Below are 26297 nucleotides of genomic sequence, written 5' to 3'. Positions count from 1 at the left end.
TTTTTTAAAGTAGCAATTCATGGAAATTAATTTTCTTCAGTAAAAGGAAAAAAAATGTTTTGGGGTCATGGTTTTTGCTGTCATTTACATGATTTATTTTTGCTGTCAAAGGTTGGAAGCTGTTAGCAGAGAGATGAAATATTCATAGTATCTGGCGGTTAGGTGGATATTAACACATCAAACAGAAGCAGTAAACATGTCATGGTGCGATAGAAAGAAACACGTTTTCATTTCATTTTAAAAAACACACAATCAACAAAAACAGCAACTTCTGGCAATTTTTTTGAATTATTGACATACAGCAAAGATTATTACAACAAACGTCTCCTTAAACACACACTATTTAAAGTGCAACTCCAGTCATTATTGAAATAAGTATAATACTGCCCCCTATGTACAAGAATATAACTACTATAATACCGCCCCCTATATACAAGAACATAACTACTATAATACTGCTCCTATATACAAGAATATAACTACTATAATACCGCCCCCAATATACAAGAATATAACTACTATAATACTGCTCATATATACAAGAATATAACTACTGTAATACTGCTCTTACATACAAGAATATAACTACTATAATACTGCCCCCTATATACAAGAATATAACTACTATAATACAGCCACTATATACAATAATATAACTACTATAATACTGCCCCCTATATACAAGAAAATAACTACTATAATACTGTCCCCCAATATACAAGAATATAACTACTATAATACTGCTCATATATACAAGAATATAACTACTGTAATACTGCTCTTACATACAAGAATATAACTACTATAATACTGCCCCCTATATACAAGAATATAACTACTATAATACAGCCACTATATACAATAATATAACTACTATAATACTGCCCCCTATATACAAGAATATAACTACTATAATACCGCCCCCAATATACAAGAATATAACTACTATAATACTGCTCATATATACAAGAATATAACTACTATAATACTGCTCCCTATATACAAGAATATAACTACTATAATACTGCCCCCTATATACAAGAATATAACTACTATAATGCTGCTCCTATATACAAGAATATAACTACTATAATACTGCCCCCTATATACAAGAATCTAACTACTATAATACTGCCTCCTATATACAAGACTATAACTACTATAATACTGCCCCCTATATACAAGAATATAACTACTATGATACTGCTCCTATATACAAGAATATAACTACTATAATACTGCTCCTATATACAAAAATACAACTACTATAATACTGCTCCTATATACAAGAATATAACTACTATAATACTGCCCCTATATACAAGACTATAACTACTATAATACTGCCCCCTATATACAAGTATATAACTACTATAATACTGCCCCTATATACAAAAATTTAACTACTATAATACTGCTCCTATATACAAGAATATAACTACTATAATACTGCTCCTATATACAAGAATATAACTACTATAATACTGCCTCCTATATACAAGAATATAACTACTATAATACTGCCTCCTATATACAAGAATATAACTACTATAATACTGCCCCTATATACAAGAATATAACGACTATAATACTGCCCCTATATACAAGAATATAACTACTATAATACTGCCCCTATATACAAGAATATAACTACTATAATACTGCCTCCTATATACAAGAATATGACTACTATAATACTGCTCCTATATATAATAATATAACTACTATAATACTGCCCCTATATACAAGACTATAACTACCATAATACTGCCCCTATATACAAGAATATAACTACTATAATACTGCCCCCTATATACAAGAATATAACTACTATAATACTGCCCCAATATACAAAAATGTAACTACTATAATACTGCTCCTATATACAAGAATATAACTACTATAATACTGCACCAATATACAAGAATATAACTACTATAATACTGCCCCCTATATACAAGAATATAACTACTATAATACTGCCCCTATATACAAGAATATAACTACTATAATACTGCCCCCTATATACAAGAATATAACTACTATAATACTGCCCCTATCTACAAGAATATAACTACTATAATACTGCTCCTATATACAAGAATATAACTACTATAATACTGCCCCCTATATACAAGAATATAACTACTATAATACTGCTCCTATATACAAGAATATAACTACTATAATACTACCTCCTATGTACAAGAATATAACTACTATAATACTGCCCCTATATACAAGAATATAACTACTATAATACTGCTCCTATATCCAAGAATATAACTACTATAATACTGCCCCCTATATACAAGAATATAACTACTATAATGATCTTTTTTATTTGAAAACTTGCAACAAAATATTACAATGTATTTACAAGACAGTCATGACAAATATAGAACAAAACTTGTCTCTTAATAACATCACAAATATTAAACAAAGCATGATATATTAATATTCCTCCAGTATAAATTCAAATTATTTTCCATATCTTTCCTATACACAGTCTTAAGACTTTCCAAGATATTATGCCTGACAGTATTACAGGAGAGTTCTTCTTTATTGATGACCAGGCTGCATCGCGCACACCACAGATGATACAGGGTCACCACATTTATGACATATAATGAACTTCTATCATATACACTAAGTTCAGGCTGGAAGTCTCCATACAGTAGCTGAGAGTATGGCTGTCCCACTAGATGTGGTAACTGCAGGGACAGGGACACAGCTTCCCATAATTGTATACTGAAAGGACACTCTAGCAGTAGATGTTCCATGGTCTCTAGTATCTGGGGACACTCTTCTCTAGGACAGAATCTGTCCAACATGAATCTACACTTAAGGTTGACTCTAACATACATTTTGCCATGGAATCCTAACCATGCCACGTCCCTCATGTGCGGAGGAACTCTAGAGTCATCCAGGATTTTTGCAGCCTGTCTTATATCAAGGCTCGGGGCTTCCCTCAATTGTATATGGACAGTGAACTGACATCTAAGGAGCTTCTTGTACAACTCCTTCCTATGGAGTAACTTGACATCATCATATAAGATCTTCCATTTAATGATCTTCCTGATTATATTGACTCCATACCAAGACACGTTATTCTTAATGCGCCCTGAGATCCTCTTTATGGGGTCACCTATTGACCACACAGACACAAACTGCTGGATCTGACTTTTAAACAAACTGCCCCATGGCTTCACCTCAGCATTCTTACAAAATAAAAAATTCTTCATCAGAAACATAAGACTAAAGAAGAGCTCCGGGCAGGGCATGGAGAGACCACCTTCCTTATGAGGGAGATAGACAATGTTCCTCCTGACTACATTGACCCTGTTACCCCACAAGAAGCGGAAGAAAACGTTTGTCAGTCTGGGAAGTAAAGTATCCGGTACTGGAAACACCACACTGATATATAGGAAGAGCGGGAGGAGGAAGCTCTTCAACAGGCGGACCTTCTCCTGATACGTCAGCCGCCAGTGCTTCCAGCTCAGCACCTTCTGCTCACACAGCGCTAACTTCTCCTCCCAGTTCACCTTCCCTTCATCCACAGCTCCAAACACAACCCCCAAAATCTTTATCTTCTCCTGAACTGTTCTGAAGGGCACCGAGAAGACATCGCTGTCACTTCCCAACCACAAGGCCTCGCTCTTCTCCATATTCACAGCAGAATTAGACACCTGGGAAAACCTGGCTATCTCTTGCTGTAGAGCTGCACAGTCACCAGCAGAAGACAACATGACCGTCACGTCATCCGCATAGGCGCAGAACTTTATCTCCTCTACTTTATTCTGCAAATGACATTTCAACCCCATAAACTTTTTATTGTCCTGCAATTTCCTTAAAAATGGATCCAGACTAAACACATATAATAATGGGCTGAGAGGGCAGCCTTGCCGCACACCCGACTTTATACTGAAGGCGTCTGCCAAGTGACCATTAATCAGAGGCCGGCTAACTGCCTCCTTATACAGAACCTGCAGCCATTGTACAAACTGCGCAGGAAGGCCGTACTCCAACAACACCTGATACAGGTAGTCATGATGGACTCTATCAAAGGCCTTACTCTGGTCTAAGCCTACTATATATGTCCCCACCTCATGCTGCTTAATATAAGTCATGGATTCTCTCATCAGCAGCAAGGAGTCCTCTATAGTCCGGCCTTTCACACCACACGTCTGATTAGGGATGATGAGATCATCCGCCACCTCACTCAGCCTGTAATACAAGATCTTGGCCAGGATTTTATAATCCGTGTTCAGCAGGGACAATGGACGCCAATTTTTTAAATCTTTCTGATTTCCCTTCTTTGCTAGGAGAACTAGAACAGATTTATACTGCGATTGTAAAAGTTTCCCAGCAGAGAGGCAATCATTATATACCTGCACCAGGTCAGGGGCCAATAAATCCCTGAACTCCTTATAAAACTCGCTGGTCAGGCCGTCCAGACCAGGACTCTTCTTGGTTTTTAAGGAGTCGATGCTCCTCTTTACCTCCTCCTCAGATATAGGGTCAGCCATGCCATCTGCCTGCGCTGGATCTAATTTTGGCAGGGTCACACTCTTCAGATAGGCCTTTATGTCGCCATCTCTAATCTGACTCCCTTCAAACAGTTTTCCATAATAATTTCCAATGATTTTATGAAGTTTTTTCTGTTCTGATTGCTCCATCCCGTTCTCATCTAATAGACTCACCAGACGTTTCTTACTAACCCGGTTCTTACAGGCAATAAAGGGATCTGGGGTATGAACCCCCCAACTATCAAACTGGCCTTCTGCCTTCAGGGACTTGAGGCGATCATACTGCAGCTGTCTCATCTTCTGCTTTATCTGGCGGACGCTCTCTCCGTCTACCTGCTCTCCACTATTCATCTTACTATATAGACGGCTCAGTAGCAGTCTCAGGGCAGAATACCTCATATACTCCATATTACTCCGTCTCTTTGCAGCTCTTATAATAAACTGCTTGATGTCTCTTTTCATGTCCTCCCACCACTCCGCTGTATCATCGCACATACACTGGGTAGTTCTCCGGTCATTATAAAATGTGATAAAGGACTCTTTAAACTGTGGATCCTGGAGCGCAGAGCTATTTACCTTCCAGTAGCCCTTACCATAGACCACAGCATCGTCCAGATCCAGCGTTACACTCACCATACAATGGTCGGAGAACTCTATAGGACTTATCCTATACTGAGAACACTTCAATTCTTTCTTAATGTACACACGGTCTATTCTGCTTGCATGACCTCCCTTATGATAAGTGTAGGCTTTACGACTACAATGTAGACCATAGGGGTCCACTAAATGAGCCTGCTGGACTAGACTATTGAGAAAATTTTCATCATATCTCAATCTTTTGTGACTACTGGAACGATCCACATTACTGGAGACACTATTGAAGTCACCACTCAAAATAAAGACCTTAGAAGTAAAACAATAGGGCTTAATATTTTGGAATAATTCCCTCCTCTCTTTCCTGGTTTGCTGGGCATAGATATTAATGACTCTATAATGTACAGTGTCCAGGGTAAAGTCCAGCATCAGGCAGCGGCCGGAGCAGAGCTCCAGGACTTTCTCCACTTGTACATCCATATTATTAAATAGAATTCCTACGCCATCATTTCGTTCCAGTCCAAAGGACCAGAATGATGGTCCATGTCTCCAGTCTCTCTTGGCTGCATACACCTGAGCATTGCTCTTCAGATAAGTCTCTTGTATAAAGATGATGTCAGATTTGTCGTCAGACAGACGCTGGAATATCGCCTGCCGCCTGCTCCTATTCTTCACACTGTTCACATTGATGGAGGTGATTTTCAGCATCATCCTGGTTACAGATCTTTCCTACTTTTTTTCCTTCTTCCACTGCTATGTCCCGTTACACCCCATCTTTTGGTGGACATTGGGGGGTCAGAGTCTTCATCCTGAGGTTCGTCGTCTGGGTTGCGTGAGGAGACTTGCTCCATCTCTGCTTCTTCTTCCTGGTCATCTTCTCCCAGCGCACAGTAACGTCCCCCCGTTATCGCCAGCACTGGAGACTCCGGTGATTTCTTTGCAGCAGTGATTTTTTTCCTCGAAGAATCATCTGTTTTACTTCTCCTTTTAACCGTCTGAAATCCCTCCTCATCCATACTAGTCGCTGCGGCTGGATCAGCTGGTTCTTTACTGGTCGCTGCGACTAGATCAGCTGGTTTTTTACTGGTCGCTGCAGCTGGATCAGCTGGTTCCTTACTGGTCGCTGCAGCTGGATCAGCTGGTTCCTTAATGGTGTTGGGCAGATTTTTAGATGTTTTGGTGACAGAGTGACTGGATATTTTACTTTTAGCATGACCTCTATTTTCAGTGGCTGGTGACACTTCTGCAGCATCCACAGATGGGACATTCGTCCCTGGAGCAGGGTCTCTGGTACTTCGGCTTACATCATCGCTGGGGCTTCCAGGTTCTGGGGTTGTATCTACACATATGGAGACATCCTCCTGCTCTTCCTCCATGGCTTCTTTAAAGGTCTCCTCTTTATTATGTTCTGCATGTGGACACTCCCGGAATGTATGTCCAGGTCCTAAGCACAGGTTACAGATGACAGGTCCTGTACACTCGTCCTTCACATGCCCAAACTGACCACATAGTGAGCACTTAATACGGGAACAGTTGAACGCCAGGTGTCTGCCCCCACATCTATGGCACCGTCGCGGTTGACCAGGGTAGTAACATATGCCTCTCTCCGAGCCCAGGTAGAAGGAGTGCGGCAGATGTCTGGTCACTCCATTCTCCTGAACCAGCTGGATCTTGACAGAATATCCTCCATTCCAGATCTCCTCCTCATCATAGATCTTTGTTGGCAGTCTCTTCACCTCACAATATCTGCTCAACCAGTGCTGCAAATCTGCCAGAGCCACCACCTCAGACTGGAACAGGACGGTGGCGGTGACTACCTGGGGTTTAGTCAGCTGGATGACATGTAGATGCTCCCACATCGCGTGCTCCTTTGTATCGTTATAAATACTCCAGAACAAGTCTAGACTATATTGCAGCTTGAAACTGATGTCATAATTCCTGCTGGAGGGAACGTGGATCAGAGCGAACACCTCAGAAGCTTTAAACTTCATAAACTCCTTCAACAAAACTTTCCCAATGTAGAGTCTGGAAGGGATGTTTTCCTCTGGTCCTGAGTACCTGATTCTGACCGCGTTCCTCCTCTGAGGTGTGGGGTTAGTCGGTCTTGTGACGCTGGAGAACAGTCTCCTGTACTGAGGTCTGTCAGCAGGTGGGTCAGGACTGGACCTCTCCTCTGCTGATTGTACTGCAGATCCTCCTGTGTCTGCTCCTGATCGCTGTGTAACCTGCACTCCATTCACTGACACTGCGGACGGCTGAACCTCCAGCACAGGGTCTGCAATGTCCGCCTCAGCCTGTGCCGCTGGTTCATCAGATATCAGACTGTCAATCACCGCGGTGAGCGAGGTCTCACTTATAATGTCAGGACATGAGGCACTTTCTTGCTCACTCCCCGGAGTGCCACTCGCATTCACTTCATCAGTACTGCACATAGAGTCTACTGCAGTTAACCCCTCGTCAGCTGGCACACATTTCTCTGCAGCTTTAGCAGCATTTTTGTTCACTGATTGCACAGACCCCACACATGATGAGAGATGTGATCCTCCAGCCACTGCACACTCATATCTTCCAGGGTTTCCCTGCTCCACAATATTATACACAGTCTTATAGTCAGTGTCTTTTTTTGCAATGATATTTTTTCTCTTCACAGTTTGGGCTCTAGTCTCCCTTTTATTCTCCATTGCCCGGTTCTTTATTTTGGGCACTGTGCATGAGTCTTTCTGCAATCTCTCCTTCAATATCACCAGCTCACGTGTACAAACATCAAGACACTCACATTTCATCAGCTTTGCCTTTGGATCAGTCTCTTGGTTAATTTCAGTTCTCAATTTGCGAACTTGCATTTCCATTTTAAAGATATTTTTCTTTGTCATTTTTGTGCACAATTCACCAACATCATGAGATTCAGTTGACTCACCAGCCACCATTTCCAGATCTTCACCTCCACCATCTCCATGCTGCAGGTCAAACTCCAGACTCTGGGCTTTCCCAGGATCATCAGCCCAGGACCCCTCCCCTCCACCTGGGTCAGAAGCCATGCATAGTCCTAACAGGGAGCTCACAAGCACACGTCTATCCTCTCCTATGGACAAGAATATAACTACTATAATACTGCCCCTATATACAAAAATGTAACTACTATAATACTGCTCCTATATACAAGAATATAACTACTATAATATTGCTCCTATATACAAGAATATAACTACTATAATACTGCCTCCTATATACAAGAATATAACTACTATAATACTGCCCCTATTTACAAGAATATAACGACTATAATACTGCCCCTATATACAAGAATATAACTACTATAATACTGCACCTATATACAAGAATATAACTACTATAATACTGCTCCTATATACAAGAATATAACTACTATAATACTGCCCCCTATATACAAGAATATAACTACTATAATACTGCCCCTATATATGATTATAGAACTTCTTTAATACTGCTCCTATATGCAAGAATATAACTACTATAATACTGCCCCTATATACAAGAATATAACTACTATAATACTGCCCCCTATATACAAGACTATAACTACTATAATACTGCCCCCTATATACAAGAATATAACTACTATAATACTGCCCCTATATACAAAAATGTAACTACTATAATACTGCTCCTATATACAAGAATATAACTACTATAATACTGCACCTATATACAAGAATATAACTACTATAATACTGCCCCTATATACAAGAATATAACGACTATAATACTGCCCCTATATACAAGAATATAACTACTATAATACTGCACCTATATACAAGAATATAACTACTATAATACTGCCCCTATATACAAGAATATAACTACTATAATACTGCCCCCTATATACAAGAATATAACTACTATAATACTGCCCCTATATATGATTATAGAACTTCTGTAATACTGCTCCTATATACAAGAATATAACTACTATAAGGGCATGGCCACACGTGGCGGATTTCCTCCGCAACTGTCCGCATCAATGCCGCACCTAATCCGGGTTGCGGATTACGGCTGCGGATCTGCCCAAAATGTGCAGAAAATTGATGCGGACTAGCTGCTGCGGACTGCGGGAAAAGTGCTTCCCTTCTCCCTATCAGTGCAGGATAGAGAGAAGGGACAGCACTTTCCCTAGTGAAAGTAAACGAATTTCATACTTACCGGCCGTTGTCTTGGTGACGCGTCCCTCTTTCGGCATCCAGCCCGATCTCCCTGGATGACGCGGCAGTCCATGTGACCGCTGCAGCCTGTGATTGGCCTGTGATTGGCTGCAGCCGTCACTTAGACTGAAACGTCATCCTGGGAGGCCGGACTGGAGACAGAAGCAGGGAGTTCTCGGTAAGTATGAACTTATATTTTTTTACAGGTTGCTGTATATTGGGATCGGTAGTCACTGTCCAGGGGGCAGAAACAGCTACTGCCGATCGCTTAACTCTTTCAGCACCCTGGACAGTGACTATTTACAGACGTCTCCTAGCAACGCTCCCGTCATTACGGGAGCCCCATTGACTTCCTCAGTCTGGCTGTAGACCTAGAAATACATAGGTCCAGCCAGAATGAAGAAATGTCAAGTTAAAAAAGCAAGACGCATCCGCAGCACACATAACATGTGCATGACAGCTGCGGACTTCATTGCGGAAATTAGAATCTCCATTGAAGTCAATGGAGAAATTCCGCCATGAGTCCGCCACTGCTCCGCAACAGACAGAGCATGCTGCGGACACCAAATTCCGCTCCGCAGCCTATGCTCCGCAGCGTTTTTTACGCATCGTCTAAACGAACACTTCTAAATTAAAGTGAAAGTCAATGGACAAACGGCTCCGCTGCGGATTAACGCTGCGGAGTGTCCGCAGCGGAATTTAAGTGAAATTCCGCCACGTGTGAACCCAGCCTAATACTGCCCCCTATATACAAGTATATAACTACTATAATACTGCCCCAATATACAAAAATGTAACTACTATAATACTGCTCCTATATACAAGAATATAACTACTATAATACTGCTCCTATATACAAGAATATAACTACTATAATACTGTTCCTATATACAAGAATATAACTACTATAATACTGCCTCCTATATACAAGAATATAACTATTATAATACTGCCCCTATATAAAAGAATATAACGACTATAATACTGCCCCTATATACAAGAATATAACTACTATAATACTGCACCAATATACAAGAATATAACTACTATAATACTGCCCCCTATATACAAGAATATAACTACTATAATACTGCCCCTATATACAAGAATATAACTACTATAAGGGTATGTGCACACACACTAATTACGTCCGTAATTGACGGACGTATTTCGGCCGCAAGTACCGGACCGAACACACTGCAGGGAGCCGGGCTCCTAGCATCATAGTTATGTACGATGCTAGGAGTCCCTGCCTCTCTGCAGGACAACTGTCCCGTACTGTAATCATGTTTTCAGTACGGGACAGTAGTTCCACAGAGAGGCAGGGACTCCTAGCATCGTACATAAGTATGATGCTAGGAGCCCGGCTCCCTGCACTATGTTCGGTCCACTACTTGCGGCCGAAATACGTCCGTCAATTACGGACGTAATTAGTGTGTGTGCACATACCCTAATACTGCTCCCTATATACAAGAATATAACTACTATAATACTGCCCCTATCTACAAGAATATAACTACTATAATACTGCTCCTATATACAAGAATATAACTACTATAATACTGCCCCCTATATACAAGAATATAACTACTATAATACTGCCCCTATCTACAAGAATATAACTACTATAATACTGCTCCTATATACAAGAATATAACTACTATAATACTGCTCCTATATACAAGAATATAACTACTATAATACTGCCCCTATATACAAGAATATAACTACTATAATACTGCTCCTATATACAAGAATATAACTACTATAATACTGCTCCTATATACAAGAATATAACTACTATAATACTGCTCCTATATACAAGAATATAACTACTATAATACTGCTCCTATATACAAGAATATAACTACTATAATACTGCCCCCTATATACAAGAATATAACTACTATAATACTGCCCCCTATATACGATTATAGAACTTCTGTTATACTGCCTACAGACTAGTTTTGGTGTATGTTTCACATGTCTTTATATTTTTACAGAGCTCCCTTTCAAAATTGCTTACCACATTCATACTGATTCCCTTTTTATTTCTTTCCACAGCTCCCTGTCATGGGAGGAGCTTTTATGGATTCACCAAACGATGAATTTGGTACGGAATATTCCTTATTCAACTCATCGGCCAACGTCCATGCAGCCTCATCTGTCCAGAGCCCCCCTGAAGAGCCGGCCCCCTCCTCCAATGATGCTATACTGTTATGGATTGCTATTATTGCCACCATTGGAAATATCGTGGTGGTCGGAGTGGTCTATGCGTTTACTTTTTAAGAAGGATGGAACTGTGGCCATTGGCGCTTCAAGACTCAGACAGTATTTTTTATTGATGTTCTTACTGTGTTCATAATTTAAGTTCTGTCAGACGGAAAAAGAAAAGATAATGAAACATTTAACAAAGAGAAACAATGTTTCAATGTACTAAAGAAATGTTCCGGAACTGGGGCCTCCCGGCAGCAAAGGATAATTCAACCCCCATATTAGAGCGGTGGACTCTTCACTGTTGTTTAATCTTGATGTACAGTATTACTGTGAATTAGGCCATACAAGTCATTGAAGTGGCCCCTGTGGATTCTATGGGGCCCGTGGATTAGGGATCCATGGAGTAGGAGAAAAGGGTCAGTTTGGCCACATCCTCTTTCATTATGGGTGATGTAAAGCCAAGGGAGATGTGGCTCTACCTTTCTGGAAAGGGGGTGAACCTGCACGTAGAGGGGGAACCCACCTCATTTTGATTGGTCTGTGGAACAACTTTTTCAAAACTTATTATTGACAGTCTCTGAGACATTTTAATTAAGTGAATTTCCAGCTGCAGAGAAAATAAAACATGTGTTGTGGCCTAATTAACTAATTATATGGAGAAATATGACAGCGCAGAAAGGGCAAACAGAACAATGTCATGTAATCCCTTTAAGTGAGATAGATCGTGAGGTCAGGCAGGCAGTGCCCAAGGGCGGAGCATCTGTAGGGCCCGAAAGGTCTCCGTTCTTAACCGTATATATGACAGGATCCCTGTCTGATACAATCAGGGGAGTAGGATATATTTTTATCTACCCCAATAACAGCTTTTATTAATGTTTCTCAATAGGTGATGTCACTGCACCGGCCTGATGATGTCACTAATCCTTGACCGGTCAAGTCGTTGATGTCATTGTGCCAGTTTGATAAAGCCAAGTCATTAACCAAATTAATTTGTTCTAAAGCTGATTTGCATAAATTAACAAGGGCTCTCCTTTTTCTCTTGATATTTTATATTTATATCTGTAGATGCCACACGACAGGGTCATTTTATTATAATCTTAATACAGTTATGAAGGTGTTTTTGTAAATTGCAAAAAGGAAAATTCCAATTTTTAAGACAAGCTTAATATTTAATGAAGTTGAAAATTTTTCTAGTGATGTAGAATTAAGAATTCATTCGAAAATATTAATTTAGAATTTTTGGGGGATAAATTATAGCAAATTAAAATTCAGTCACAAAAAGAAATTAAAATACATATTTCTAATTTTAACGACAGGTTTATGCAGTTGGATATTGGAAATTCAGATTTATTTTCTATCAAGGTAAAATTAATAAATTAAAATATTTTTTTGTAAATTCTGGGCACATTTTTGCACCTGTATTATGGCCGTAAATCTTGGCCCGCAGTCAGGCTACGATTATTGGTGTCAAAATTGTATACCGTGGTCCTGCTCTTGGATCGTTGGGCCGCAGTTTAACAGTGAGCCCCCTGTGTACCCCATATTTAGCGTGACAAGCATAGAGCATTTACCCAGATCGCCATGGGACCCCTAAAAGCTCAATGGGCCCCGGAATTCACCCGGGTTAGTCGCAGCTGATACGTTATGTGGTTGAAACAGTGGGGCATTTCTGAGTTTATGTTTTACAGAAACACCACCAAGAAATATGCCGAGAACTTTTTCCAAAGGCGAATTTAGGGGTTTGCTGGAGGAGCATGCCCCCCCCCCCCGGGTTGCTGACTGTTGGGGCAGATGCCAAAAAGCCACTCTGCCTTGACATGGGTACTTAGTTACTTGGCTACTAGGCCACAACTCTGTTATTTACTAAAAACTGTACCTGGTCCGGGAGCCTGAGGGGGCGAAATGCCCCTCTGCCACATAAGACGACAACAGTATTATAAATGGCACATCGTAGGTGGGGGCCCTGTTATAGACTTTGCATTAGGGCTCAGAAGCTTCCAGTAACTCATCTGAATGTGGTCTTCATGTCCATAATGACAAGAGGACGGGGGGAGGGGGTAATTATTAAAATTATATAGCGTACTCGGGACAGGTTTATCGGCCTATGGGTATAATCACAGGTCGTGGGTTTGACGGAAAATTGCCCTTGTTGCTTATAGCAACCAATCACAGTACAGCTTTCATTGACTTACTGCCCATAGCAACCAATCAAAGTGCAACTTTCATTTCTTAAACTGCTCTGGAAAATGAAAGCTGAGCTCTGATAGGTGGCTATGGATGACAAGTCAATTTTACTATTGGACAGATTTGATTAATGAGGTCCAAAGGGTTTTATTGCCCATAGCAACCAATCAGAGCTCTGGAAAATGAAAGGGGAGTTGTGATTGGTTGCTATGGGCCACAAGGCCATTTTTTTCTGTTTAGATTAATGAGGCACGAAGATTATATTTTAATATGTAAAGAAATTGGGGAATTAATGAGGATATTGTAAATAAATGTATTTTGTATTAATTACTGCTTTTTTTTTAAATTAATTTTAAAATTAAAGGGGATGTTTCAAGAGGACAACCCCTTTTTATATGCCCTGTTAGGGCATATGGACGTTATAGAGGGGGGTTTCCATTCAGGGATCCCCTCTACTGCTGCTGACAAAGATCAGCTTTTGCTCTGGCAGCCTCAGCCCGTTTATGGCTGGCATGTAATACCACATATCTCCAGTAGGGGCAGGCTTCAATAAAAAAAAAAAAAAAAAGGGTTGTCTTAATGACAAAACCCCTTTAAATTTGCGAATTTGCTGCCTGAGATATTTACAGGAAAATAGCCAAAAAATAAACCGTAAAAAATATAATAATAGTGAAAAATAATATTAAAAAAATATAAATAAAAGTAAATAGGGTAAAGCCGCCACATTTCTGTTATGGTTTTGATGTGTAATAGGGTCTAAAAAAGATGAAGAAACCGTAACACACCCGTGGCGCACGAACACTGCCATAATTTTGCGAGAACACAATGATAACCAGGTCCTTATATTTGTATGGACATTTAACATTTCCACTGCATTATGAATCTTTTAAACAATTAAGGGGTTAATGTATTTCCAGGTAATGTGATTCCTTTTTTTTAATGTGCCGTTCTCTCTGAAAATTTTTACTGTCTTTTCGTGTATATGTATATAAAATAGTAAAAAAAATAAAATAAAGTATTTAATAACAATACATATAGTCTCTTATTTTGCTCACACCTCCGCGCCTTACAGCCCTGGTCATTGCTGTTCCAACCTTTTGGCGGCTTCTCAATATAGGACGGTCTTTGTGGTTTTTTTTTACCAAAATTCTCTTTGATCTGAACTTTTTGTCCAACATTTTAAATGGAGGAAATCTCTATGTCGTGTCAAAGGGGTTTGGAAGATCTACAGAGGCATTTTTCCAGTTGAGGTAACCCCCACTAATTTTATCTTCTACCATACCCCTATGGCATACACATTTATAGGAGATTAAATGAAGGCGGTGTTCCCCTTTAAATGCCATAGGAAATCCAAACGACCTTATAAATACCTAATGAAGGAAATTCCGTTGTATCCATAAGGAGGAACCACTTGCCATCGCACATACATCTTGCCATAAGGGCCGGCAGAGCTTTCATGAGGCCGTAGGCCGCCTCTTCAGTTGTAATGTTTAATTGATTACTCACATCTTGGATGTTCTCTCTCCTAGGACGATCAATATTTAACGTGACGTCTTAGAGGGAAGTTTTCTAATGAGATGTTTCCAAATGGTTTCTAAAAAAAGGAAATCTAATTAAATGTAAGGAAAGGGTATCCTGCTCAAATGGAAACATTCATTGCAGAAATATTCACGGGCGTGTATACAATCGCACTGTGGTCTGGCGTGGGCAGAGTTTCTATTTCTGTACTGCAGTGATTTGATATCACTGGTGTTAAAGAGCAATGCCGTGCAAAAATTTATTTTTATAGGAATTTTGTGTACAGCGTTGGGGGCACTTTAACAAAAATACAAATGGAGATTGGGGTTGCAGAAGTTGCAGTTGCGTCTGGGCCCTGGATCCCGAGGGGGCCCCAAATCACACATGGCAGGTGGAGGTCCTGTTACAGATTTTGCATTGGGGCCCAGTAACTTCAAGTTCGCTTCTGGATCCCAACATCACTAACATATTGGCCAACAGTCCCGATTTTGGTGGGACAATCTTGCCGTCCAGACTGAAAAAAACATGAAGTTTGTGCAAATGTAAACAAAAAGGGGCATTCCCAGATGGGACAGGGCTGGGCTTAAACTGTCCCGATTTTGGTGATTAAAATGACTGTCAGTCTGTATTGGGCTTGTAACATCGCCCCGTTTTAATCTTGAATCTGCATGATTTCTCTCGCGGACCTCTACTTTCGTAAGTCCTAACATTTGAAACACAAAGCGGAGACTTTTTAACCCCTGTCCAATTACAACCAAGGCCACCCTCATAATGGTACAGGAAGCCCTTTTATATACATTTGCATAAGTTCTGCCCCTTTGCAACACAGTTTGCAGGACAGTCCAGCAAAAAACAGACTACTGGGAGATATGTACTTCTTGTCGTCTGAGTAGGATGCTCCCAAAACAAGTCTGTGCACAATAACGAGGCAGTCTACTGTACAGCAGATAAAACTTCCTGCGACTGCTTCATTAGATCTAGCTACATTTAATGAAATGGTAGTCACTAAGACATGAAGTTGAATGGTTTTTAGGTTACCTGAAGTAATACGGAAATAAACATGAATACTAGATAGTTCTGGGGCTAGTTCTGGGGCTCTGTATAAATACCTATACAGTGAGCTCCCCCTTGTGGTGGTTGCTGGCAGACAGAAATTTTAACTCTATGGCTATGCAAAGGAAAGAATATTTAAAGCTCCTAGTCAGAAAAAAAGAGATTTTTGCAACCGTCTACTTTGGTTAAAAAAACTTATAAACCTCAATTTTAAAAGTGTTTGTCCCCTGGAATTGAAGAAACTTTATTGCACTGTAGGCCCTATGTAAGTAATATTTCAATAATGTGGACGGCTGAAAAAGTATTTTCTGGTTAACTTGCATGTTATTAGTATTATTATTTCTACATTACTTTTCTATTGTAAGAATTATAGCGTGACTTCCTGACCACAGCAGAGAGGGTAGAATGTTTGTCAGAATTTGTGTCTGGCTGGAATATTACATAAGACGAGCGGCTGCGCACTGTGATGCCCATTCAAAGCTCAGCTGCCAGTGTGACATTCAATTTAGTGCGTCAGTGTTATTCCAACGATGGAACATGGGTAAAGCAAATTAAATTGGCAGAAGGCAAGAGACGGCAGAGAAACATCTGCTGTAGATACAGGCTCTTCCTTTCATGAGGGGAAACAGTGAAAAAGGGAAAAACGTGTCAAGTTCACCATAAATATAAACATCTAATTATATAAAGACAGGATGGGGAAAACAACGATATAATTTACAACATGAAAATATCATACCAGAAATATATCTATTTACCTGAAATAACTACTATAATACCGCTCTCTATTCTAGTATATAGGGGGCAGTATTATAGTAGTTATATTCTTGTATATAGGAGCAGTATTATAGTAGTTATATTCTTGTATATAGAGGCAGTATTATAGTAGTTATATTCTTGTATATAGGAGCAGTATTATAGTAGTTATAACTACTATAATACTGCCCCCTATATACAGGAATATAACTACTATAATACTGCCCCCTATATACAAGAATATAACTACTATAATACTGCTCCTATATACAAGAATATAACTACTATAATACTGCCCCCTATATACAAGAATATAACTACTATAATACTGCCCCCTATATACAAGACTATAACTACTATAATACTGCCCCTATATACAAGAATATAACTACTATAATACTGCCCCCTATATACAAGAATATAACTACTATAATACTGCTCCCTATAAACAAGAATATATCTACTATAATACTGCCTCCTATATACAAGAATATAACTACTATAATACTGCCTCCTATATACAAGAATATAACTACTATAATACTGCCCCCTATATACAAGAATATAACTACTATAATACTGCTCCTATATACAAGAATATAACTACTATAATACTGCCCCCTATATACAAGAATATAACTACTATAATACTGCCCCCTATATACAAGACTATAACTACTATAATACTGCCCCTATATACAAGAATATAACTACTATAATACTGCCCCCTATATACAAGAATATAACTACTATAATACTGCCCCCTATATACAAGACTATAACTACTATAATACTGCTCCCTATAAACAAGAATATATCTACTATAATACTGCCTCCTATATACAAGAATATAACTACTATAATACTGCCCATATATACAAGAATATATCTACTATAATACTGCCTCCTATATACAAGAATATAACTACTATAATACTGCCATTATATACAAGAATATAACTACTATAATACTGCTCCCTATATACAAGAATATAACTACTATAATACTGCCCCTATATACAAGACTATAACTACTATAATACTGCCCCTATATACAAGAATATAACTACTATAATACTGCCCCTATATACAGGAATATAACTACTATACTACTGCCCCTATATACAAGAATATAGCTACTATAATACTGCCCCCTATATACAAGAATATAACTACTATAATACTGCCCCTATATACAAGAATATGACTACTATAATACTGCCTCCTATATACAAGAATATAACTACTGTAATACTGCCTTCTATATACAAGAATATAACTACTATAATACTGCTCCTATATACAAGAATATAACTACTATAATACTGCCCCTATATACAAAAATATAACTACTATAATACTGCTCCCTATATACAAGAATATAACAACTATAATACTGCCCCTATATACAAGAATATAACTAGTATAATACTGCCCCCATATACAAGAATATATCTACTATAATACTGCCCCCTATATACAAGAATCTAACTACTATAATACTGCCCCTATACTATAATACTGCCCCTATATACAAGAATATAACTACTATAATACTGTCCCTATATACAGGAATATAACTATTATAATACTGCCCCTATATACAAGAATATAACTACTATCATACTGTCCCTATATACAAGAATATAACTACTATAATACTGCTCCTATATATAAGAATATAACTACTATAATACTGCCCCCTATATACAAGAATATAACTACTATAATACTGCTCCTATATACAAGAATATAACTACTATAATACTATCCCTATATACAAGAATATAACTACTATAATACTGCCTCCTATATACAAGAATATAACTACTATAATACTGCCCCTATATAGAAGAATATAACTACTATAATACTGCCTCCTATATACAAGAATATAACTACTATAATACTGCCCCCTATATACAAGAATATAACTACTATAATACTGCCCCCTATATACAAGCATATAACTACTATAATACTGCTCCCATATACAAGAATATAACTACTATAATACTGCCCCTATATACAAGAATATAACTACTATAATACTGCCCCTATATACAAGAATATATCTACTATAATACTGCCATTATATACAAGAATATAACTACTATAATACTGCTCCCTATATACAAGAATATAACTACTATAATACTGCCCCTATATACAAGACTATAACTACTATTATACTGCCTCCTATATACAAGAATATAACTACTATAATACTGCCCCTATATACAGGAATATAACTACTATACTACTGCCCCTATATACAAGAATATAGCTACTATAATACTGCCCCCTATATACAAGAATATAACTACTATAATACTGCTCCCTATATACAAGAATATAACTACTATAATACTGCCCCTATATACAAGAATATAACTAGTATAATACTGCCCCCATATACAAGAATATATCTACTATAATACTGCCTCCTATATACAAGAATATAACTACTATAATACTGCCATTATATACAAGAATATAACTACTATAATACTGCTCCCTATATACAAGAATATAACTACTATAATACTGCCCCCTATATACAAGAATATAACTACTATAATACTGCTCCTATATACAAGAATATAACTACTATAATACTGCTCCTATATATAAGAATATAACTACTATAATACTGCTCCTATATACAAGACTATAACTACTATTATACTGCCCCCTATATACAAGAATATAACTACTATAATACTGCCCCTATATACAGGAATATAACTACTATACTACTGCCCCTATATACAAGAATATAGCTACTATAATACTGCCCCCTATATACAAGAATATAACTACTATAATACTGCTCCCTATATACAAGAATATAACTACTATAATACTGCCCCTATATACAAGAATATAACTAGTATAATACTGCCCCCATATACAAGAATATATCTACTATAATACTGCTCCCTATATACAAGAATATAACTACTATAATACTGCCCCTATATACAAGAATATAACTACTATAATACTGCCCCCATATACAAGAATATATCTACTATAATACTGCCTCCTATATACAAGAATATAACGACTATAATACTACCCCCTATATACAGGAATATAACTACTATAATACTGCTCCTATATACAAGAATATAACTACTATAATACTGCTCCTATATACAAGAATATAACTACTATAATACTGCCCTATATACAAGAATATAACTACTATAATACTGCCCCCATATACAAGAATATATCTACTATAATACTGCCTCCTATATACAAGAATATAACGACTATAATACTACCCCCTATATACAGGAATATAACTACTATAATACTGTACAGGACCTTGAGATGCACAGAGGAGAATGTTCTCATCTCTCTGGAATTGTAGTTTGACTTATTTGTAGATTTAGTACAATCTTCTATTTGGACCTTCCAGTATTTGTGAATTATTGATCAGTACTTTATCCTTTATCACCTTGTAGGACCACTTCCAATGTTATATATTTTCTGCCTCTTATGAACCTGTGACGTCAGTAAACAGAAAACTTATTTACAGTCTTCATTCTTCATTCACCCGTAATAAGATCACTGGGGGGTTTAAGGTACATTTCCATTTAAGTCCTCCACACGAGGGATGTGAGTCAGACAGAATGCATTACCACTGGGTAAAACATCAATTATTTAAAGTTCTGTCATTTTCTGCTTGAATGTGAGATAAAGATTTCTTCCCTCGAAGGTCCATATAAAGGTCCTTGAGCTGTGGCACATGTGAACACAATGAATTTAGAGGTTGGAGCCGAATAAACCCTTGAATGCAGATTATTATTTGTAGATGGAGGGTTAGTGAAAAGTCCCATTAAGATGAGGATTGAAAAATCAGGAGCTCTAATGCATAATCGGATCTTCTATGGATTTACACAAGAGGAAAATTATTTTTTTTTGTATCTTTTTACCTTGTTGTTCACGCATAGGTGGAAGTAATGGTGGTGGCCAATTTCACCCAACATTTGTATCTATACTCCATCATTCACACCATGAGATCAAGAAACTTCCCAGAGATGGGAGTACCCCGCAAATACATTTTAAGGCATTGCTAAGCTGCAAAGGATCATGGGTCACAAATTTGAAGCTATGAAAAGTATTTTAAGGGCAAAGCCACACGTGGCGGAATTGCTCTTGAATTCCGCTGCGGACAATCCGCAGCGTTAATCCGCAGCGGAGCCGTTTCTCCATTGACTTCCACTTCTATTTAGTAGGGTTCGTTTAGACGAGGCAGAAAATTCCGCTGCGGAGCATAGGCTGCGGTGCGGAATTTGGTGTCCGCAGCATGCAAGGGATGTTGCGGACCAGTGGCGGACTGGTTGCGGACTCATGGCGGAATTTCTCCATTGACTTCAATGGAGATTCTAAATTCCGCAATGAAGTCCGCAGATGTCATGCACATGTTATATGTGCTGCGGATGCGTCTTGCTTTTTTGGCATGACATTTCTTCATTCTGGCTGGACCTATGTATTTCTAGGTCTACAGCCAGACTGAGGAAGTCAATGGGGCTCCCGTAATTACGGGAGTGTTGCTAGGAGACGTCAGTAAATAGTCACTGTCCAGGGTGCTGAAAGAGTTAAGCGATCGGCAGTAACTGTTTCTGCACCCTGGACAGTGACTACCGATCACAATATACAGCAACCTGTCAAAAAAATAGAAGTTCATACTTACCGAGAACTCCCTGCTTCTGTCTCCAGTCCGGCTCCCAGGATGACGTTTCAGTCTAAGTGACGGCTGCAGCCAATCACAGGCCAATCACAGGCTGCAGCGGTCACATGGACTGCCGCGTGATCCAGGGAGGTCGGGCTGGATGCCGAAAGAGGGACGCGTCACCAAGACAACGGCCGGTAAGTATGAAATTCGTTTACTTTCACTAGGGAAAGTGCTGTCCCTTCTCTCTATCCTGCACTGATAGGGAGAAGGGAAGTACTTTTACCGCAGTCCGCAGCAGCTAGTCCGCATCAATTTACTGCACATTTTGGGCAGATCCGCCGCAGAATCTGCAACGCAGATTCTGTGCGGCATTGATGCGGACAGTTGTGGAGGAAATCCGCCACGTGTGGGCATGCCCTAATGCAATTTTTATTACTCCCCTCTAATTCCATATTTCTATATGGAAGCAGACAGCAGCCTTGTATACAGTGGTGGTCAACTAATAATCAGAATGTGTGGTTAAGAGAAACACCAGGCACAACTTTATGCTGGGTGGCGCCCTGTGCAGTACCTTCTGTTGGCACCGCACTTGTGGTGTATTGTCATACAGTGTACAAATAACCATACAGTGTCTTATCATAAGTGCCATAAATTATGGTGCCAAAATATGAGTGCTATTCAGTTGTCCAAATAACAATGTCATGCAGTACCTCCACCACTATACGCTGCAAAAATAATGTACTATACAGTGACTAAATAGTGCCACACAATGCCTAAATAAATAACACCACACAGTGCTCGAATAATACTGCCACACAGTGCTCAAATAATACTTCCATACAGTGCTCAAATAATACTGCCATAAAATGACTGAAAAATACAACCATACAGTGCTCAAATAATTCCACCATACAGTGCTCAAATAATGCTGCCATACAGTGCTCAGATAATACCTCCATGCAGTGATCAAATAATACAACCATGCAGAGTTAAAATAATACCAACATACAGTTCTCAAATAATAACTCCATATAGTGCTTAAATAATACAACCATACAGTGCTCAAATAATATCGCCATACAGTGCTCAAATAATACAGCATACAGTGCTCAGATAATACCGCCATACAGTGCTCAAATATTACAGCATACCACCATAGGGTGCTCAAATAAGAACTGCATGCAGTGCTCAAATAATTCCCACCATACTGTGCTCAAATAATAGCGCCATATAGTGCTGAAATAATACTGCCATACAGTGCTCAAATAATACCAACATACAGTTCTCAAATAATAACTCCATATAGTGCTTAAATAATACCGCCATACAGTGCTCAAATAATATCACCATACAGTGCTCAAATAATACCGCTATACAGTGCTCAGATATTACAGCATACAGTGCTCAGACAATACCGCTATACAGTGCTCAGATAATACCGCCATACAGTGCTCAAATAATATCAACATACAGTGCTCAAATAATATCAACATACAGTACTCATATAATACCACCATACAGAGCCCAAATAATACTGACATACAGTGCACAAATAATACCAACATACAGTTCTCAAATAAGAACTTCATATAGGGCTTAAATAATACCGCCATACAGTGCTCAAATAATACTGACATTCAGTGCTCAAATAATACTGACATTCAGTGCTCAAATAATACCAAAATACAGTGCTAAAATAATACCACCATACAGTGCTCGAATAATACCACCATACAGTGCTCAGATAATACCACCATGCAGTGCTCAAATAATACTGACATACAATGCTGAAATAATACTGACATACAGTGCTGAAATAATACTGACATACAGTGTTCAGATAATACAGCCATACAGTGCTCAGATAATACCACCATACAGTGCTCAGATAATACAGCCATACAGTGCTCAGATAATACAGCCATACAGTGCTCAGATAATACCACCATACAGTGCTCAGATAATACAGCCATACAGTGCTCAGATAATACAGCCATACAGTGCTCAGATAATACAGCCATACAGTGCTCAGATAATACAGCCATACAGTGCTCAGATAATACAGCCATACAATGACTGAATAAAACCACCATACAGTGCTCAGATAATAGCTCCACACAAAGAGTAATCTAATAGCAGTTCTACAATCGGGGGAAGATTTATTAAGACTGGCATTTCACGTTTCATACGACAGTCTTAAACCAATGTGCTTTTGAGCAAGAAGCACCAAATTTATTAGGAGGCGCACACCTATTAGTAAATTCTGTTGTGTCTTGGGCTGTTCTAATGATAGTAATATAAATCTACGCCTGCAATTTACCCCAATTTCTATACTGGTTTCACCCTAAAGTGGCGCGTTCTGCGATATCAGTACAGACAGAGCTGTAGCCATGCCTCTCGCCCAGTGCAGAGCTGTAATTTGTGTTTCTTCAGAAGCACCAGGTGTTTAATAATGGGGATTGTATTTTGTCTGCGCGCACATTTTGGAGCAGATGTCAGATGGTGCGTGAACTGCTCTGAACCAAGTGCATAGTGGAGATCATGGAAGCGGAATCCTACCAGGCCGACAAATACGTGGTGAATGAGCGAGCGAGCGGCCTGCTCAATGACAGCATGCAGTTCACCTGGTTTTATAAATGGGTTTCATCTGGTCGGCAATCACAGGGGGCACAGGAGTGGACCATGCAACCCACTGACCCATGAGGCTCCGAAGGTGCCAGATGCACTATGTTCTCTCCCGTCTGCTATTCCAGGATGCCACAGAATATTACAAGCTTTCCAAGTGAATTAACGGCGCCAGCAAATACGATCTCTCTCTGGACCCTTAAGATGGCAGCAATGCTATAAATGGCATGAGATGGTTGGATGGTCCCATCTGGGCCAAGAAACATCAAGATAAACCGGTGTCTGCCTCACTCTCCCTATGTAGCTCTCTTTATTTATCCATAAGGGAAAGTTCGCACAGGTCGGATTTGCTGCGGAAAATTCTGCAGGAAATTCTGCCTGTGATTGGCTGCAGCGGTCACATGTGCACAGAGACATGTTTTTTTTCTGCTCGTGTTTCTCCACAGCAAAATCCGCAACATTTGGCATTTCTTGCAGATGTTGACCTCCCATTGGACTCAATGGGGGAAATCTGCAACAAATATGCGACAGTTCCACGGCAGAAACGGACAGGCTGAGGAATTATTCATCTGCAACGCGTGGAAATTTTTCACGGCGTGTGGAAGGGATTTGTTATCATTTCATCTACTTTGCTAATTCTGTAATACGCAGCAGATTTTTTGCCCACAAATCCAGATGACAAATCTTCAGCAATCCTTCTCTAACTTTCTCTTCCTTTCTGCCGTCTCTATTTTTCTTTTTATTGTGCTCTCATACCGGTATCTTATTATCTTTTTCTCTCCTTTCTAAGTTACTCTCTCTCTTATTTTCTATTGCGCTCTCATCTCGCTCTCTGTTCTCTCTCTCTTTCTTCCTGTGTTATTCTCCTCTTACTCTCTTTCTTTTCTTCTCTTACTCTCTGTCTCTACCTCTCTTTTGTCCTCTCTCTCCCTCTGTTACTCTCCTTAGTTTCTTCAGCCTTCTCTCTGACTTTTTCTCTCCATTGCTTTCTTCTTCTGACATCTCACTTCTCTTCTCTCTTTTTTTTTCTTCTACCTTTTCTCTTTTACTTTCTCTCTTCTGTTTTCTCACGTTCTCCATTTTTATTCCTCTCTTACTCTATGTTCCTTCTTCTTCCTCCTTTTTCTTCCTTCTTTTTCTTCTTCTTCCTCCTCCTCTTTTTTCTCGTTCTTCCTCCTTTTTCTTCTTCTTCTTATGCCTTTTTCTTCTTCTTCATCTTCTTCTTCCTTCTTCTTCCTCCTTCTTCCTCCTTCTTCCTTCTTCTTCTTCTTCCTTCTTCTTCCTCCTTCTTCCTCCTTTTCCTCTTCTTCCTCCTTTTTCTTCTTCTCCTCCTTCTTTCTCCTTTTTCTTCTTCTTCTCCTTCTTTCTCCTTTTTTTTTTTATAAAAAAGTCTGGACCGGTCACCTTTCCTCACATGTCCTTTTGAGTAAATACTTGACTTCCCCATAAAATAAAAATTCTAGAGAAACTTTTCCTGGAACTCTACGTTGTGTCGTTCCTATGTTATTCCTCCTAGAAAATTATAAATAGACAACTGGGTGCTACCACTAGGGGGTGTCTACTCAGTCTGACAATGTCCAATCAGTGCTGTTAGTCTAAGAGACGCCCCTTTTGACAAGGGGAATGGTAACTCTCAGTTATTAATTTATTCATACATTTCTAGGAGGAATAACAGATGAACGGCACAACGTAGAGTTCTAAGAAAATATGTTCCAGAATTGTGAGTTTACGAGGAATACAAGTATTTACTAAACAGACATATCAGGAGAAGTGACCGGTCCTCTTTGGTAGATTTAACTAGAGAAATGGGAAACTTTTCTCGGGACTCTTATTAGGATGAAATTACAAAGAATGACATTTCAAATAATTTTAAAATGAGCAAATCGTGTCCTTAGACCTCTGAAATGTTGTGCATGGACTCCTGGAAACATCGCCGTCATGTGTAATATTGGGGGA

The 26297-nt window shown here is 39.0% G+C and overlaps 1 protein-coding gene across 1 annotated transcript in view; it reads left to right on the top strand.

Moving 5' to 3' along the window:
* The window catches only part of C12H14orf132 (chromosome 12 C14orf132 homolog), a 33051-nt gene extending 18353 nt beyond the window's left edge, over nucleotides 1–14698 (top strand). The window contains exon 2 of the mRNA XM_075844292.1: nucleotides 11366–14698. Coding sequence (XP_075700407.1) covers nucleotides 11366–11590 — 225 coding nt within the window. The 3' untranslated portion in view covers nucleotides 11591–14698. The remainder of the gene's footprint in view (nucleotides 1–11365) is intronic.
* The last annotated feature ends 11599 nt before the right edge of the window (nucleotides 14699–26297 follow it).

The sequence above is a fragment of the Rhinoderma darwinii genome, chromosome 12, assembly GCF_050947455.1.
Source record: "Rhinoderma darwinii isolate aRhiDar2 chromosome 12, aRhiDar2.hap1, whole genome shotgun sequence".
Lineage (NCBI taxonomy): Eukaryota > Metazoa > Chordata > Amphibia > Anura > Rhinodermatidae > Rhinoderma > Rhinoderma darwinii.
Note: the sequence above shows the minus strand (reverse complement) of the source record. Positions and strands in the feature narration are given on the sequence as shown.